The sequence below is a fragment of the Rhizophagus irregularis genome, chromosome 11 (assembly GCF_026210795.1).
Source record: "Rhizophagus irregularis chromosome 11, complete sequence".
In the NCBI taxonomy this organism is placed as follows: domain Eukaryota; kingdom Fungi; phylum Glomeromycota; class Glomeromycetes; order Glomerales; family Glomeraceae; genus Rhizophagus; species Rhizophagus irregularis.
Genome location: NC_089439.1, coordinates 1002400 through 1020534, shown reverse-complemented (window position 1 = coordinate 1020534; position 18135 = coordinate 1002400). Strand labels below are relative to the sequence as shown.

Below are 18135 nucleotides of genomic sequence, written 5' to 3'. Positions count from 1 at the left end.
TTTTTGATAATATTTCTACTAAGTCTAATAATGCATATGCTAATTCTTTATCCTCTGAGAAGTTCTTAATAATATCTGAAAATCTTTCATATATTGCCATATACAGATATACTTGTAGCCAAAACCTTTTCACGTGATTTTCGGCCACATTTTTAAATCAAAATTAAGTTAAAAAATGATAAAAATTAATCTCCACATCCAGCCGAAACTATAATATAAAGTCTTTGAAGTTTCAGATGGATTTCTGGATAGTTTTTAATAATTTATTATAATTAAATTACTGAAAGGCCGAAACCTTGTCCAGCTTCATGGAGGTTTCGGCTACATGTATATATTGCCATCTCATTTGGTAGAATAGAATATCTTATTCGTGATAAAAGTGATGGATGTATCCATATATCATCACCTTCTAACATCTCATCAAATATTTCTACTAGCTCTTCTAATCCAGATACTAACATACTTTCTTTGCTAAATTCAGAATCTAAAGCTTTTAAATATGCTATATCTAAATACCACATTATTTCCTTTACCCATTCTTCTATGTTGAGTTCAAACTGACCTAGTATACGTCTTAGTGATGGTCTGTATTGTGACATCTTGTAAACCTTTTATATATGAATCTTTTATTCAATTACATTTTTTCTCGGTATAAGGGAAATTGCTTGCCTTGCTATTCCGCTCTATTGACTCCATGGCTGGTTTCCTGGATGGGTTAATATTTCCTTACCTTTTTTGGCTCCGTTGGCTTTGAAATCCTATTTCTTGTTCGGTTGGAGGTAAGTCGTTGAAAATATAAATAGGTGATTTAGATTATGAAATAAGTAGGATATAAGTGAATTAGATTATGAGATAAGTAGGATATAAGTAGGTAAAAATATAAATTGGTGATTTAGGTTATAAAAAAAGTAGGATATAAGTAAGTGAAAATATTAATAAACGATTTAGATTATGAGATAAGTAGGTGAGCCAGAATTGGGGTTTTCATACTACTCCTGCTCTCAATAATAATGAGAAAAATGCACTTATAAATGAAGTTAAGAAGAACAGACGCGAACCTTTGCATGAAATTATTAATACATTGGGTTTAAGTTGCAGTCTAACAACTGCTAGACAGACACTATATGATGCTGACATCCATTCCTATGTTGCAGCAAAAAAACCTTTTGTATCAAAAAAGCATGCATTAGCTCGTGTTAGTTGGTGTGAGAAATATAAAGAAAAGACAATCCAGGATTGGAACCAAGTTATTTTCTCTGATGAATCAAGTGTTGAGATTGGCAAGCAGTCAAGACAGATAAGAGTTTGGAGACATACAGGGGAAAGGTTTAACATTGAATGTTTGACACCTACTTTTAAAAGTGGTCGAAAATCAGTTATGGTTTGGGATGTTTTGCTGGAGGAATAAAAGGACCATTAATTTTTTGTGATGAAAATAAAGAAGAAGATGAAAAAATCAATTCAAACACTTACATTGGAATCTTAAATTCACATTTATATCCATTTCAACACACAGTTTCCGAATTAACAGGAAGGGCTGCAATTTTCCAACAGGATAATGCGCCTATTCATACCGCGAAAATAACCAAAAATTGGTTAAAGATGAATAAAATTGCGATTATTGATTGGCCGGCAAATTCTCCTGATTTAAACCCAATAGAGAACATCTGGAAACAATTAAAAGACAATATTCAGGCCCGTAAGACCTTTCTAAGAACCGTGAGTGAACTTAAAGTTGCACTAAGTAAAGAATGGCCCTATAAAAAATATATATACGGTTAGTATACTGTATTTTTGTATTTTGTGAACAGTATATTTATAGTATTATTACCGTATAATTACAGTATTTTCACATACTGTATATATTCGGTATTCTGCACACCGTATCATATATATGGTTTGCATACAGTATATTTTTCCAGTTTCACCCGTATGTTTTATACTTGTAAACAGTAGAAAAACCATATGTTTTATACCAATAAACAGTATATTGTTTTATATTTTATATTGCGAACAGTATACTTTTCCAGGATAAACTGTATATTTTATACTGATAAACAGTACTTTTTTCCAGTTTAAACTGCATATTTTGTACTGATAAATAGTATATATTATTCAATTAAATCGTATATTTTATATTTGCAAACAGAATTTAAAATGCATTTATAATCAATAAAATTTTTATTAAATAATATTAAATATACAAATATTTTTTTATAAATAATATAAATAAAAAACTAGTATAAAATAATATACTATTTGTAAAAAAATAGAAATTTAATTAGTAATATTATCATTATTTTAAATATAAAAAGGAATAATAAAAGGTTAGTAAAAAAAAAGAAATTTAATTAGTAATATTATCATTATTTTAAATATAAAAAAGAAATAATAAAAAGTTAGTAATATTATTAATATATTAGTTAGATATAAAAAGTAATAAAACGATAGTAGTAATGTTAGTAATATATTAAAAAAATTAAATAAAATACATAAAAGTAAAAAAAAAAATATAATTAATATATGTTAGGGAGCTTACATATATTACGTAATTATGAATTACTATATAGTCGAACCCCCTCCCCCCTAGTGAGATTATAATATCACGTGAACGTAATTGATAATATTCTTTTGGCTGAAATCTGTTTATAAACAAATATCATATATAGATTAGTATAACCTGTCACACAATAAAATCACATTGTCATCCGTTAAAAATACTACAACTTTTTCCCATCAATCTAATTTTCAATAAAAAAAAAGAAAAAAATGAAATTTCTTTTTTGACACACCACCTAAAATTTTCGGTGTTTTTTTTTCTATTTAACATAAATTTTGAAACACTCTCTTGCCAATGTTATGTTTGCACACACCATATTATGAAGAAAATAAATTAAGAAAGGAATTTTACGATTTTACGAATACAGTAAATAAATTTATTATCAATAAATCAATAAATCAGATCAATTTGAAAAAAATTTTTCGCAACTATGTACATGTGATTCTTCAACGTGATCTGTAATATCTAATATCGCGTAATAATGATCTGATCGCGTCGCCACTTTGATTTCTTTATCCGAAACTTCTTTAACATGCAGACCTTCCTAACTACACCAAAATATAATAAGTTTTACATTTATAAAACTCCTACAAATCAACACCAAAGATTCTGTAACGCTTTTGGATATTATCAAATGGTGAATGCAAGAAACCCGGCGTATCCAAAAATAAGTCTGTGTACAGAATGTACTAATGCATGGAAAGAAATTAGGTGTAAACCTCAAGATGAAATTGAAAGTAAAATCTGGGAATATCTGACAACTCCTGTTCCAATCCAAGGTTTTCTGCAAACTAACAGTTCGAGACCTGTTGGCCCATCACAAAGATCAAAATCCATTGAGTCCCAGACCTCTCAAAAACCAATAGAGGAGACTATCATTGCTGATGTTAATCTACCTCCAAATGCTTCTGCACAGAAAAAAGCCGTAGAAACTATTAATGCAACTAACATGAAACTTGCAGAACTTCAACGAATATACAATTCAACTAGTGATCCAGAAATTTGGTGTAATTTAATGGAGCGCATAACAAACCTTAAGGAAATTTTATGCAACGAAAATAATAAAGTTAAAAAACTGAAGCGCCAAGCAAGCTATCAACGTAAATGCAGAGAAAAAAAAATGAAACACCTACATGAACATCAAGAAGTAATGATGTATGAGTCTCCTGGTCGCCCAACTCTTTTGGTCCAATATCCCGATTTACATGAACATATACATGAATGTATCGAGTTTGGAGATGCAGATAAAAAAAGAAGGAAGGAAGTCATTAAAGTCAGAACCATCCGCCACCTCCAAGAAGAACTCAATTCAAAATATAATGAATACCTTTCTCGTACCACCCTCAGCAATTACCTGCTACCATCTCGATCAAATTCTATAGCAGCAAGAGCTCATCACCACCCTGCTAACATTGCAATTGCCTCCGTTTCTAGAGATGAAAAAAAAGAACATTCTGATGAGCATTATTGTCTTGCTTCCGTTAAAGGAGCAAAACAATTTGCAGCTTTATTTCCAACTCATTCCGTTATCATTTCACAAGATGACAAAGCCAAGGTTCCTCTCGGTATCCCTGCAGTTGGAAGAACTTTCAAAACAATGCAAAGTTTTCGAGAACTAGTTAGACTACCTGATCATGATTTTCCAATTGGAATGCAGCAAAAACTTATTCCGTCCATCTATTTACTCATTAACCCAAGTGATACAAATGATACTTTTCGTAATGGTCAACATTCAATTTTTGTACGTCCGCAATACCAAATTGGTACAAGCTCAACTTCTCACATGAGCGACCTGAATTCTCTGGTACAAGATAGCCGTTTTGACGAAATACTAAAAGTTAATGAGCAGATCAAACCCATTTGGATTCTTTTAGTTGATGGAGGTCCAGATGAAAATCCTCGCCACATGAAAAATATCATTCAATATTGCAGAATGTTCCGTGCTTTTGACATTGATTATCTTTCTGTTCGAACACATGCACCTGGTCAATCGGCATACAACCCTGTTGAGCGTAGTATGGCAACACTTTCTCAAAAACTAGCTGGCATAACATTACCGATTGATAAATATGGCTCTCACCTCAATTCTCAAGGTAAAGTAGTTGATTCAGAGCTTGCAATGAAGAATATGCGTTATGCTGGCGAAACTTTGTGCACTCTTTGGGAACGTGATCCTATCTTCGAAAGACCGGTAACAACACAATATATTGATCAAAGAAGCCTTCCATTTGACGATATTATGTTTCCTGGATGTGATAAAGAAAATACCGATGAATCTGTACCTTGGCAATGGATAGAAAATCACACTAAAATATGCCAATACTCACTTGACATTAAAAAATGTGAAGATTCTCTTTGCTGTCTACCTAAACGTTGTGAAGAAGCAGCTATTCTTCTCGCAGAAAATAATGGTTTTCTGCCACCTGTAACAAAAGGAAAAGATGGGCACTACTTGAATCCTCTTCATATATTAGAGTATTTCAATAAACTCAAAATACCCAGATACGATACCCATTGTCCTTCTATTAGTTCGGATACTTATAATCGTCTCTGCTGTCCTATCTGCAATGCATATTTCCCAACACTTTCTATCGTTGGCCTTCATAAAAAAATTCAACATCCAAAACGAAGAGGACGACCAGCTAAGCAAAAAAAGTCATTTACCAATTCTATTGATGATTTTTCAGTTATGCCCGTGCCAGCTGAACAAGTATTTGTCGTAATACATGACCGAGAAATACAATCAGAAGGTGAGTATTAAGAAAGTGTTACAAAGTGTCTCTGTTAGAAAAAACTATTATTCTGAAATATTAAAACTACATGTACTTTGATATGTCATGTTTATTAATAAATAAAGTTTCTATTATTTTATATCTCTTAAAAACAATATATTTATTTGTATCAAAACCGTTTGTATTTTATGTTCAAATGCATGTATTACCAGTTACGAATGTAAATCGTCATGTGCTTTGGTTCTATATTCCGATTGGCTAATCTAGATGTGAGATATTAGAAAACTCCCCCCCCCTCCAATAATTACGTAATATATGTAAGCTCCCTTAACATATAATATTAATATAAAAATAAAAACATAAAACGGTGTACATATAGTTGTTTAATTAATATTGTTAAAATTCACCATTACAATTCCAGAGAGATATTAGTGAAAGTAATTGTTAATTGATATACGTGCATATCACTTTTTGTATAATTAGTAGTTTGGTACAAATATATATATTATATATTATCAAAATAAGTTTTTTATTTAATTTTTATAATGGCTCAAATTACTATTGTAATTCAAGCCAGTTATTATTATATGTTAAAATAATTTTGGTATTCATTTTTATTGTCTTTTTTTTTCTAAAAAAAAAGAAGAGAAAAGAATATTTTTGAAAAAATAAACAAAAAATAAACAATAACGTGTTATTAATGCATGTGATCGGTGATCAGCTGAATTTTAATTGGTTAAATATAGAAATGCGAAAATTAAAAAGCAGAAGTATTTTTTTTAAAATTTAAATCATACAGATTGTTTTTAAAGTTTAATTAGTAATTTAAAAGTTCTTTTTTTTAATAAGAAAATTTTTAAAAATTTTTCTTAATACTGCTTAATTTTTAAATTAAAGCCTTAATACTAAATTAGCTAAATTAGAATTAAGAAAAATTTGTGAGAATTTTCTTTGATACTGCTTAATTTTTAAATTAAAGCTTTAATATTAAATTAGTTAAATTAGAATTAAGCAGTATTAAGAAAAATTCGCAAGAATTTTCCTTGATACTGCTTAATTTTTAAATTAAAGCTTTAATACTACTAAATTAGTTACTAAATTAAAATTAACATATGGGCTGATTTATGGAATTAAGTTTTTATATTCAAAAAACTAACTTTATTAAGAAAATGCTAATACAATTTACATGAAAATGATAGATTCACACCGCTGATATAAATAAAATTGATTTGATTATATTATTTTTTGATTTTTTTAATAATATCATTAAAATTAAAAAATTTAAATATAATTGTCATGACAAAATATTGAATAACTTAACGTGTATGTGTGCTAGACGAATGAATTTATATTCATTAGAAAGAGGTAATCAAGAGCTATCCATAAACCAAATATCACATGAATTGGATCACAAGTTGCTGAATAATTACGTTCAATATATTTATTTTTAACCTTTGACTTTGATCGTTAATATCTTCACTTCTAGTAATTCAATTTGAATAATCTTTTTTCGTTCAGGTAGAGTAGATTCTGGGCTTTCATATGAATATAAATATATGTGTTTAGCATACATGTACGCCGAGATATTAACGATTTTGTTAATTGAATAAAACTCTGACACAAAAATTTTTAAAATTATAATTCTTACCAAAAGATGATCTTTACAGGTATTATTGGGCTCTTTTTACTTTACTTAACAAGTTTTTATTTGCCATTTCTGTTTTAAATTGAATGAATTAATAAAATCAATTTTAAAAAGTAATTAACAAGTAGAATAAAATTAGTATAGTAAAAAACAAAAAAAAACATCTCAACAACTCTAAATCATAACTCACATTTTTATTTTGTATATATTTTTACTAAAAAAAAGAAGGAAATAAGGTTAAAAATAAATGAAAAAAGATTTTTCTTATTAATAAAAATTATTAATATTTGTTTTCTTACTTACTGATTAAAAAAAACCTGCTATATATGCCTATAAACTAATTGAAAAGTGATTGAAAAAGAAAGTAGTTGCCATTGTTATTTTTGAATAAACGTTAAAAAATTTTTTTTATTTTTTGATAGATTTAGATCATCTGATTATGTAACACATACAGTTTAAGCTTGTGAAACATAATTCTTGTTAAAATGTGCAAATCTTTATGTTTGGCTAATTTCACGAATTGGCAGATATAAGCAGTATTAAGAAAAATTCGCAAGAATTTTCCTTGATACTGCTTAATTTTTAAATTAAAACCTTAATACTAAATTAGTTAAATTAGAATTAAGCAGTATTAAGAAAAATTCGCAAGAATTTTCCTTGATACTGCTTAATTTTTAAATTAAAACCTTAATACTAAATTAGTTAAATTAGAATTAAGCAGTATTAAGAAAAATTCGCAAGAATTTTCCTTGATACTGCTTAATTTTTAAATTAAAACTTTAATACTAAATTAGTAAAATTAGAATTAAGTAGTATTAAGAAAAATTCATGAGAATTTTCCTTAATACTGCTTAATTTTTAAATTATAATTTATAAAAATGATTTATAATTGAGTTTTGAATTTAGTATTATTAATCGGACTTTGAACTTAAAAATTAAACAGTATTAACAAAAATTCTTGTGAATTTTTTAATAATTGTGATTTTACATCAGTGAGTTTTTGGATAGTACATATTAGCAGATACTAGTATTGTTTGATGCTTTAAAGTGTAGAAAAACTTACTCTATCACACGTCAAATAAATAAAAATTGGCTGATTTTAGCTATATTTGTCCGATTTGTGACTTTTTACAGCCGTATTACCAATTCTTAACCACATTTTTCAGTTTTTTCACTATACAAAAAATTGTATATACATTATGAAATATATATTTTTATAAAAAATTATATTGTAATATTGAATTAAAATTTAAAAAATATTTTATTAAGCAATATTAAATAAAAAACTAATCTTAAATAATTAAATTTTAAACAAAATACATTAAGAATATAAATTTACTTGTAATTTAATGTAATACGCACAATTATAAAAAATTAATAACTCCACAAATATTAACTGTGCCTTCATTAAAATAAATATTCAAGTAGATTCTAAGCTGCTGAACAATTTTTAATTAATAAAAGAAGTCGATTTACTTTGGCTAAAGTGCTTAAAATACGCTCTGAAGTAACAAAATGGAAAAAATAAAATTCGTAAATGAGTACCGTTATGAAAATCGTGAATAACTCATCAAGTATTAACTGTACCTTCATAAAAATTAATATCCAAGTAGATTTTGACCTGCTGAACAACATTCAATTAATAAAAGAAGTCGTAAATGAGTACTGTTGTGAAAATCGTGAATAACTCATCAAGTATTAACTGTACCTTCGTAAAAATTAATATCCAAGTAGATTTTGACATGCTAAACAACTTTCAATTAATAAAAGAAGTCAATTTACTTTGACTAAAGTGCTCAAAATACGCTCTGAAGTGACAAAACGGAAAAAAATAAAATTTGTAAATGAAAATCGTGAATAACTCATCAAGTATTAACTGTACCTTCGTGAAAATTAATATTCAAGTAGATTTTGACATGCTAAACAACTTCAATTAATAAAAGAAGTCGATTTACTTTGACTAAAGTGCTCAAAATACGCTCTGAAGTGACAAAATGGAAAAAAATAAAATTCGTAAATGAGTACCATTGTGAAAATCGTGAATAACTCATCAAGTATTAACTGTACCTTCGTGAAAATTAATATTCAAGTAGATTTTGACATGCTAAACACCTTTCAATTAATATAAGAAGTTGGTTTACTTTGGATAAAGTGCTCAAAATACGCTCTGAAGTGACAAAATGAAAAAAATAAAAGTCGTGAATGAGTACTGTTGTGAAAATTGTAAATAACTCATCAAGTATTAACTGTACCTTCATGAAAATTAATATCCAAGTAGATTTTAACCTGCCGAACAACTTACAATTAATATAAGAAGTTGATTTACTTTGGCTAAAGATCTCAAAATACGCTCTGAAGGTAAAAAAATTTGTAACTTAATACTACTGTATAATATAAAAAATGTAAATAATTCCAAAAATATTAACTGTACTTTTATGATCTTAACAGTTTTAAACTTACTAAACTACTTTTAATTAAAAGAATAAGATTTACTTCAGCCAAAATGCTCAAACCATACTTTGAAATATATGTAAAAAAAATATAATATTTGTTTATATTTTAAATTATGAGTTATTTAATTTAAATGTATTTATATTTAAGAAAAAAAATATTTTAATTCTATTTTATAAAGTATTTAAAAAGTATTTTAGTAAAGTTTTTAAGGCAAAAAAATAATTATAACTGAAATAAAAAAAAAATCCAAGTTAATAAATAAATATTAAACCGTAATACATAATCACATGTTATATATTAAAATCGAAAAATCCTATTACAAATAACCAAAAATCGGCAATTTCATGTTAAAAATCAGAAATATTATATTAAAATCAGAAATATTTATTAAAATCAGAAATATTATATTAAAATTGCCAAAAAATCAGACAGCCATATTAAAAAGGGCAAAAATCTGATTTTTATTTATTTGACCTGTAGAAAATACGTTATAAACGTATGAATTTTAATATACTGTAAAATAATACGTATACCGTATCCTTTATTTACAATATTTTTGTGAACCGTATACAAAATACTGATATACAGTAGAAATGATATACGTTATAGACGTATGAATTTAATATACCGTATCACACAGTATGTTTACCGTATACTTTATTGTATTTTTTACTAAGCACATTTTGCGAACAGTATACATTATACTGATATGCCGTATGTAAAAATGCAAACTGTATCAAAAATACGTATATACAGTATAAAAACCGTATACATATTTTTTATAGGGTGGGAAAATTTGGATTGTTCCATTTTTGAAGAGGTTGTTGCTTCAATGCCACAAAGAATCAATGCAGTGTTAGAAGCAAGAGGAGGGCCAACACATTATTAGTTATTTTAGAAATTATTTTTTTACGTAAAGTTTAATAAAAATCAATAAAATTTGGCCATTTTTGGCATCAATTTTAAATCGGGCAATACTTTCCGAGGTGACTGTACATATTTTTTTTTATTTTGAACCAAAAAATTAACAACAATCGAATGGTAAATTTTCATTATCGTCATCTCATTATCGTTATAATCCTATCATGAAAATTTTTTCAGGGTAGTAATTCTAAAAATGATTAACAATTGGATAATATAATTATTGTTTTATTACAATGTTATCATAAAATTTTTTTTTTCTCAACGATTGGATGATAAAATTTAAATAAATGTTATATCAAGTAATTTTTTATTTTGAAACAAAACAATAAACAACAACCAAATGGTAAAATTTCATTATCATTGTCTTATTAGTATTATGATGTTTAGTTATCGTAATTTTTCCAGAACTAAAAATGATTAACAATCGGATAGTAGAATTGTTTTATTACAATGTAATTGTGAAAAATTTTTTTCCAGAGCCATAATTCCAAAAATGATGATAGTAAATTTTAAATAAATACTTTATTAAGTAATAAACAATCTTACTGTATTATTATTTAATGTTAATCACATATTCTGATATATATATTTTTTTATTTTTGAACCAAAAAATAAACAACAATCAAGATAATTAATTAACCTTAAAATGATTAAAAAGCAGTAATTCCTTTTACAATTGAGTCTACTTGCCTAGCTGAGTTTAGTATGGTGTCAGTATAGTGTGATTTTGGCTTGATTCCACATAATTATGAACTGCAAAACTCAGTATTTTTTGCTGAGTATACATATCAAATTTTTGAATACTCGAATAAATATCATATCATACTATGGTCTGGTGCAAAAAGATTCGTACCTCACCAAAAAAGGAAAGGATTTATGCCAAGGAGAAATCCTGTATAACTAAACATATCGGTCTGAAATTCACACGTTTGTTAGAATATAACTATCTGAATCTGCTGCTTAAAAAATTTTTATTATACAATGCTTCCTGCTTTCTCAAAACGAAGTGGCACACCACTAACAGACAATGAAAAATTAATGATAATAAATGCGCATAATTATCTCTCTAAGGTTAACTTTTCAGAAGAAAGCCATCTGAAGTCCACATTACGCAAGCGAGTTGCTGAGGCACTGGGTGTTGCAGAAAGTACAGTTGGGTGCATTGTGGCAGACTGGAATAAACACTTGGACGGCCTAAATTTCAAACTGATGATGATGTTTCAGAACTTTTGCGTACAAAAATTTTGAATTCCAACAAAACTGCAGAGCAAGTTTCCACACCTGTTCTATGTCAGTTTCTTTCTGAAAATGGATATACATTTTCTAAATGGAAGTTGCTTCGGGCAAGCTATCATAAACGTCGGGTTGAAAACATTTCAACTTCAAGCACAAAAAAACAAGAAATAGTGGAGTGGCTAACTGTTCACAATATTTCTTTTTCTAATGAATTACGAAAACCTGAACTATTGGAACTGATTCAGATGCATAAGGAGAAGGTATCATTTACATGTGTTGAAATAGCAAAACAATATGGCCATGAAGTTTTTTATACGCCATCATATTACTGCGAACTCCAGCCAATTGAAGATGTTTGGGCAGTTGTAAAAGGTGAAGTTGCAAGGTCAGGACCGCATCCAAACTTATTATCAATTCAAAATACACTTCTGGACGCATTTAAAAATAAAATTAATTCAAAGGTTATACTCAGATTGTGGAGAAAAACGCTTAAAAATGCTAAGGCATATTTTGAGGCTAATGAAAATGCAAATTTAATTGGTGAAGAATCAGATGATTATAGTGACACCGATGATGATGTATGATTTAATGTAAACAATGATATTATAATATTTCCGAATATGTACTGATAAGATTTACATAAAAAAAAATAAAGTTCACTTAATAAAAAAATTTTTTATTACCATTTTTTTTGGTGTACGAATCTTTTTGCATCGGACCATATACAGTATAACAAATATTGAAATATCCAAGAATATATCTGAAAATACTGTTCTTGAAATATTTGAAAAATTTTTAGTTATGTACATTATATAAATTTTTTAAATTTGTTTAAATATTTTATTTATTTAATTAATTATTCATTTCTTAATTTGAAATATTAGTTTATATTACGCTATATTAAGCATTTATTGCTAATATAAATACATATTTGAAAAGACAAATAAATTGTTTCAATCGCCAATACAAAAAAAGAAATCTTTCAAAGTGCAAAGAATGCATGCAAATGTATAATATGTGCAGTATTATAGTATAAATAGTAAGTTATAAATGCAGAATGCTTAATGATTTATATTTAAGTATTTATCACGTCTAATGAAAATAGAGACTTATTCTGTAAATCCTAATTCTTGCTTGGATTTAAGTAGTTCCAACCTCTCTTTCTCAAGTTCTAATTTTTTTTTTTCAAGTTTCAGCTCTTTTTCCTCTAATTCTAATTTTTTTTCCTTCAAAGAAATCATTTGTTTTTCTTTTTCAAGATCATCAATTACGTGAATTTTGGTGACTTTCCTGGATTTATTTCCTTTTTGTATAGTGAATGATTCAACTTTATTAGAAGATTGACCTCTTTTCACTATTAAAACAAAATAAAATTAAATTAAATAAAATAAAATAAAATAAAATAATTTTTTGCTAATTTTTTAAATAATACTGACGAGATCTACACATTGCTTGCTTTTCTCGCATTACACTCCATGATCCTTTCCAGTTTTTCTAATACCATATTGATCTTGAGTTTGGCATGTTACAAAATTTCTTTCATTATATTTTTTAGCTCTAAATAAAATAAAATGTAAATTAAATACAAAAAAATAAATAGATAGATAGATAGTTGATATTTTACCTTAAAATTGCAACTTCAAGCGACAATGATTTGCCATCCTGATTTTCATTTGCATGGCATGATTCAACCACATTAGTATTATCTGGTGACGCGTACCAGGTATCTTCACTGATGAAGGAATATAAAATATTTAATGATGCTCGTACCCAAAAAATAGTATAAAATAATATCCAATCTAAAAAAAATAAAACTTTTTATTAATTATTGTAATTAATAAGTAATCTGTATAAAATTCAATATAAACCATTTATATTTAGTTCTTGACTTCTTGTGAGTTTTTTAATTCTTGAATAATTTCTTCAACTCTTTCAATAGTATTTGCATTAGGGTATTCATACATTAACTGCTTAACATTGTTTGGATATTTATTATTTTTAATATTTCTAAAAAAAAAAAAAATTTTAAGTGGTAAATATTTATAATAAGATTTTATAAATTTAATGTTATAAATGATGAATTTACTTACCTATTATAGTGAATTCGACAACTTTTAAATATATGGGTCAGATGTTCTTCCCAAGTAAGATTTGGATACAATCTATTAAGTGCAAGACCCAATCCTTTAGCCTGAGCTCGATCCAGATCTCCAAGAATGCATTTCCACCCAGTGTTATCAATATGGAAAATTTTTGGATTAGACCCTGTTAATTGATAAATCCAATTAAAAAGTAAACTAAACATGCGCTCGTAAGATGTAGAATTAGTAATATTTGTAAATACACGTGCGTATGTTAATGCTAATTAAATTAATTTGTTAATTAAACATAAAAAATATATATAATAAAATATAAATGAAAACTTAATTACCAATTTTATAGCATTCATTATAGCAATTCACTTCAAACTCGTTAATATCTCCCTGAACTCTTTTAAAAGTTAAATCAATTTCAAAGTAGTCAAGAGATACCCAGGCTTTAGCTTGTTTTTCAGACATACAAATTACTATAATTTGGCCATCTGTAAATACACCTAGAAAATTTTTTAAACATTAGTATCATTGCTATTATAATAATAATACAAGTAATACATATATATGCTGTACCTGCTTGTTGAACATAATCTTTATACTCTTTCTTGCCTTTCCATATATCATATGTTAGGCCAAGAATACCTTGTCCATAAGGATTGTGTTCTTTTTGTACTTTTGATATTAAACGTCTTAATTTATCTATATCATTGAGCGATGCATGAACTTGTAAAAGATAATCTGTGCCAAATGTAGCCTTTATAAGGTTACCTATAAATATTTACAATGATTAGAAATTATTTTATAATTTAAATTATTTAAAGAATTTAAAAGTTACTTTACTTACTAGATATTAATTTTCTTGGAGAAATATCAATCAAATCCTCATGTGCAGTTTCAATCATAACTTTTAATTTATATGTAACTTCTTGAAGTATTCTTCCTGGAGGAGGTGGTGGATGGATGTGAATGCCTTTACTAAGGTTGCTTGCCGAAACCTAGGGGTTTAGGCAAGATGGCGTTTCGCCAAAAAGTGAAATTCTGCCGAAACTATAATAAATCTATAGTAAAATTTTGACAAAACTAATCGTAGGATTTTGAAGAGGTTTAGACAAGCAACCTTAGCCTTTACTAACTAAAATGACATATGGCGTTTTTTCCAAATCATATGGAATTAGTTTGTAAAAAATTACATTACAACCTTTTTTAATAATTTTTCCTTTCTCCATTCCACCATTTGTATATTGATGTAAAAATCCTAGAAAAATATAAATATAATTAATTTTTTTTAGAAAACCTGTTTAAATCTTATAAAATATTAAAAAATATTAATTACCACATTTTGTGCTGTAAGATTTTGTAGATAATACAACGGAACAAGAATCTGCTTCATTTGCCAGATTAATCTAATAAATATTCATATATTAATTAATAACATAAAAATATTAAAAGTATAAAATTGATTTAAATGACTTACAGATTCTCTATTGAATAATTTACCAAGTAAAATTGGATCAATGTCTTCCTTTAAACGTTGAAAAAAGTGCTTTCCTTTACCAGCCTCCTTTTTCCACCAGCGACTACAACCAATAAACCACATATATGTAGCATTTGGATCATTATTTGATCGTTTTTGAACTACAAAATCACCAAGACAATTACTTTTATTATAAGGGCATTTTAATTCAAATGTTGCAAGATATTTACTATATGAATAAATATTTTAGTATATTTAGACTTTTAGTAGTTAATTTGTTTTACCAATTAGTCATCGGGAAATTTTTTAAGATGCAGAACTGCAGAGATCTGTAAAATTAGCAGATCTCCGCATTTTTTTTGTGAATTTATGCGGAAGTCTGCGATTTTGCAGATTTCTGCTTTTTATTTTTTACAAAATTATGCAATAATCTGCAATTTTGCAAGTTTCCGATTTTTTATGTATGCATTTCTGCGGTAATTTGCGATTTTGCAGATTTCCGCTTTTATTTTTTACAAAATTATGCAATAATCTGCAATTTTGCAAGTTTCTGATTTTTTATGTATGTATTTCTGCGGTAATCTGCGATTTTGCAGATTTCCGCTTTTATAACCACTATATTACTAACTGAAGAAAACTCTGTACTAATACTAACTGACGGAAATTATGAGATAAATTGCTATTTTTTACAGTTTGTTTAATTGCTTTAATTTACTAGCAACCTGTAAGATATCATACTATTAAAGACTCCCTCTTTTTGTCAATCTGAAAGGCTTTTCATAAAACTAGCGAAAAAAGCTAAAGTAGCGTTTTAGATATACTGTATGGATGACGAAATGTCATTTTTCTTTCATCAGTAAATTTTTTGGGGCGCGGATCTTTAGGGATTCTAAAAATCCTGTAATTAGTGAGGATCCTTAAGGAACCTTCCCCACCAGCGAGGATTCCCTATCATAAAATTATTATAGAATCCTTAAGGATCCTAAGTTTACCAATAAGAAATCCTTAAGGATATTTATTATTATATTTATTTATATATTTATCAATAGATTTATTATTTATTTATTTATTTATTTATTTATTTGTATTTATTAATTTTTATTCATTTATCTATTATCTATTATATATATTATTACATTTTTTTTCCGAATTAATAAAATATAAAACAATAATTAGAAAAGATCTATTGAAAATTCTAAATAAAAAAATTGAAAAAGTGTAAATATAAAGTTTAAAGGCAGAACCTACAAAATAAAAAAATTAAAAATATTAGTAACCATAATAAATAAAGAAATAAAAATGATAAGTTTCACGACAAAACTTACCATCTTTAAATTCTTAGCTCTCCCATTGATGTCCAGATAACCTAAAATAAAAAATGTTATTTAATTTCTATTAAAAAAGAAAACAAACGAGAAGTTTCTCAATGAAACTTACCATTTTTAAATTATTAACTCTCCTACAATACCCAGATAACCTATAAAATAAAACAAGTAAAAAAATACAAGCAAAAGTCTTGCTCATGTTCCCTATTCATATGCATCGTTATCCATTTTCCTACTCTTCTGTTTTTGCTAGACACGCTGTCCAGAAAGACTTGAAAAATCACCTAAAAAATGAAAACAAAACGAACAGTTAGTTAATATAAAAAAAAATGAGAATTTTTTTTTTACTAACTGACATATATTCCAAGTCTGGAGAGACCCAAAAAAAAACACCTAAAGAAAAAAAAACAAACAGTTAGTAATGTTCGCTAATAAAAAAAAACTAGAAAATTTTATTATATAACTTGTATCACGTCCACAGTGACTTGAAGAACCCGCCTAAAAAAGAAAAAAAATAAATAGTTAGTAATGCTCGTTATAAACGGCCGAATATCAAGCATGAAAATATGATGAAATTTAATCGCCAAATGTAATTACCAAGTATTAAGAACGAACAAATTAATTATGAATTGGCGTAGATGGATAAATAATTAGCCGAAAAGGATAAACATTTAGGAAGAGTAATGATCTATATGATGTAATATTTATCAAATGATTGACAAAGAACCAATAGGATAAATAGAGTCGATCAATTGCGGCTTAGCAATCTTTAATAATAAGAACAATTAGAAAGAATAATTATAAGCCACAAAAGATAGATTATAAGCGAAACGCATAAAGCAAGTTAAAAGAACATATAAAATAATGTCAGAAAGATTAAAGAACATAGAATAATATCAAAGATAATATAAAAAGATAGTATAAAGATGGAATATAAAAGATAACATATTAAAAAGAACATATATAAAGATAACACAGCCACAAAAGATGGATTATATCTTTACGACATAATATTTGAAGATTATTTTAAAGAAAAGATAGCACAGCCATAAAAGATGGGTTATAAATTATTTCTTTACGATGTAATATTCGAATAATAGAAAAAAATAACATATAAAATAATATATAAGATAGCATATTAAAAGATAGCGTATTTAAAATGTAGATAGTATATTAGAAAGATAGTTTAAAGATAAAATGTAAAAGAACATAAAAGATAGTATATAGATAGAATAGAAAGTAGCGTAAAATTTGTATAAATAGAGAACGGAATTCAAAGTAATTCCATAGTTCTCATCCACAGAACTCAATAAAAATATAAGTTTCATTTAATTATTTGTTAATGAAGTTTAATGTTAATTAAAGTAATAATTCGTAGTGAGAGCTATCGAAGTTTGAAATTAAAGGTAAAAGTGGATATAATTTGGGGAAAATTTAGAGAAGTAAATTTTATTTTATATCGTTCAACGTTTTATATTACTAACGCTATTTATGTTGTGAACCAAGAATGTTGTTATATATTGTTGTTATATGTTGTTCGTTGAATATGTTTGTTAATTATGTTGTTGATTAATTGCTCGCTCGTTTAATTGTTCGTTCGTTCGTTTATTCGTTCGCTCGACCATGAGAATGCCCGTTTGATGTGGCAACTCTGTAAATTGATGACAGAGGGAATTGGGGGATCTCATCATT

General features: G+C 26.9%; 3 protein-coding genes across 3 annotated transcripts; 1 reads left to right on the top strand and 2 right to left on the bottom strand.

Moving 5' to 3' along the window:
• Positions 1-272: 272 nt before the first annotated feature.
• On the bottom strand, positions 273-599 carry OCT59_002773 (uncharacterized protein; the record flags this gene model as incomplete). Its single annotated transcript, XM_066145159.1, has 1 exon — positions 273-599. One exon carries the CDS (start codon positions 597-599, stop codon positions 273-275), a length of 327 nt encoding a protein of 108 aa, XP_065995906.1.
• A 10697-nt stretch (positions 600-11296) lies between these two features.
• OCT59_002772 (uncharacterized protein) lies at positions 11297-12135 on the top strand (the record flags this gene model as incomplete). Its single annotated transcript, XM_066145158.1, has 2 exons — positions 11297-11462; positions 11540-12135. 2 exons carry the CDS (start codon positions 11297-11299, stop codon positions 12133-12135), a joined length of 762 nt encoding a protein of 253 aa, XP_065995905.1.
• Positions 12136-12660: 525 nt separating this feature from the next.
• OCT59_002771 (uncharacterized protein) lies at positions 12661-15413 on the bottom strand (the record flags this gene model as incomplete). Its single annotated transcript, XM_066145157.1, has 12 exons — positions 12661-12905; positions 13053-13108; positions 13176-13283; positions 13514-13558; positions 13711-13912; positions 13983-14144; positions 14218-14412; positions 14489-14639; positions 14835-14899; positions 14978-15047; positions 15119-15347; positions 15403-15413. The coding sequence occupies 12 exons, from the start codon at positions 15411-15413 to the stop codon at positions 12661-12663; spliced, it is 1539 nt and encodes a 512-aa protein (XP_065995904.1).
• Positions 15414-18135: the final 2722 nt, after the last annotated feature.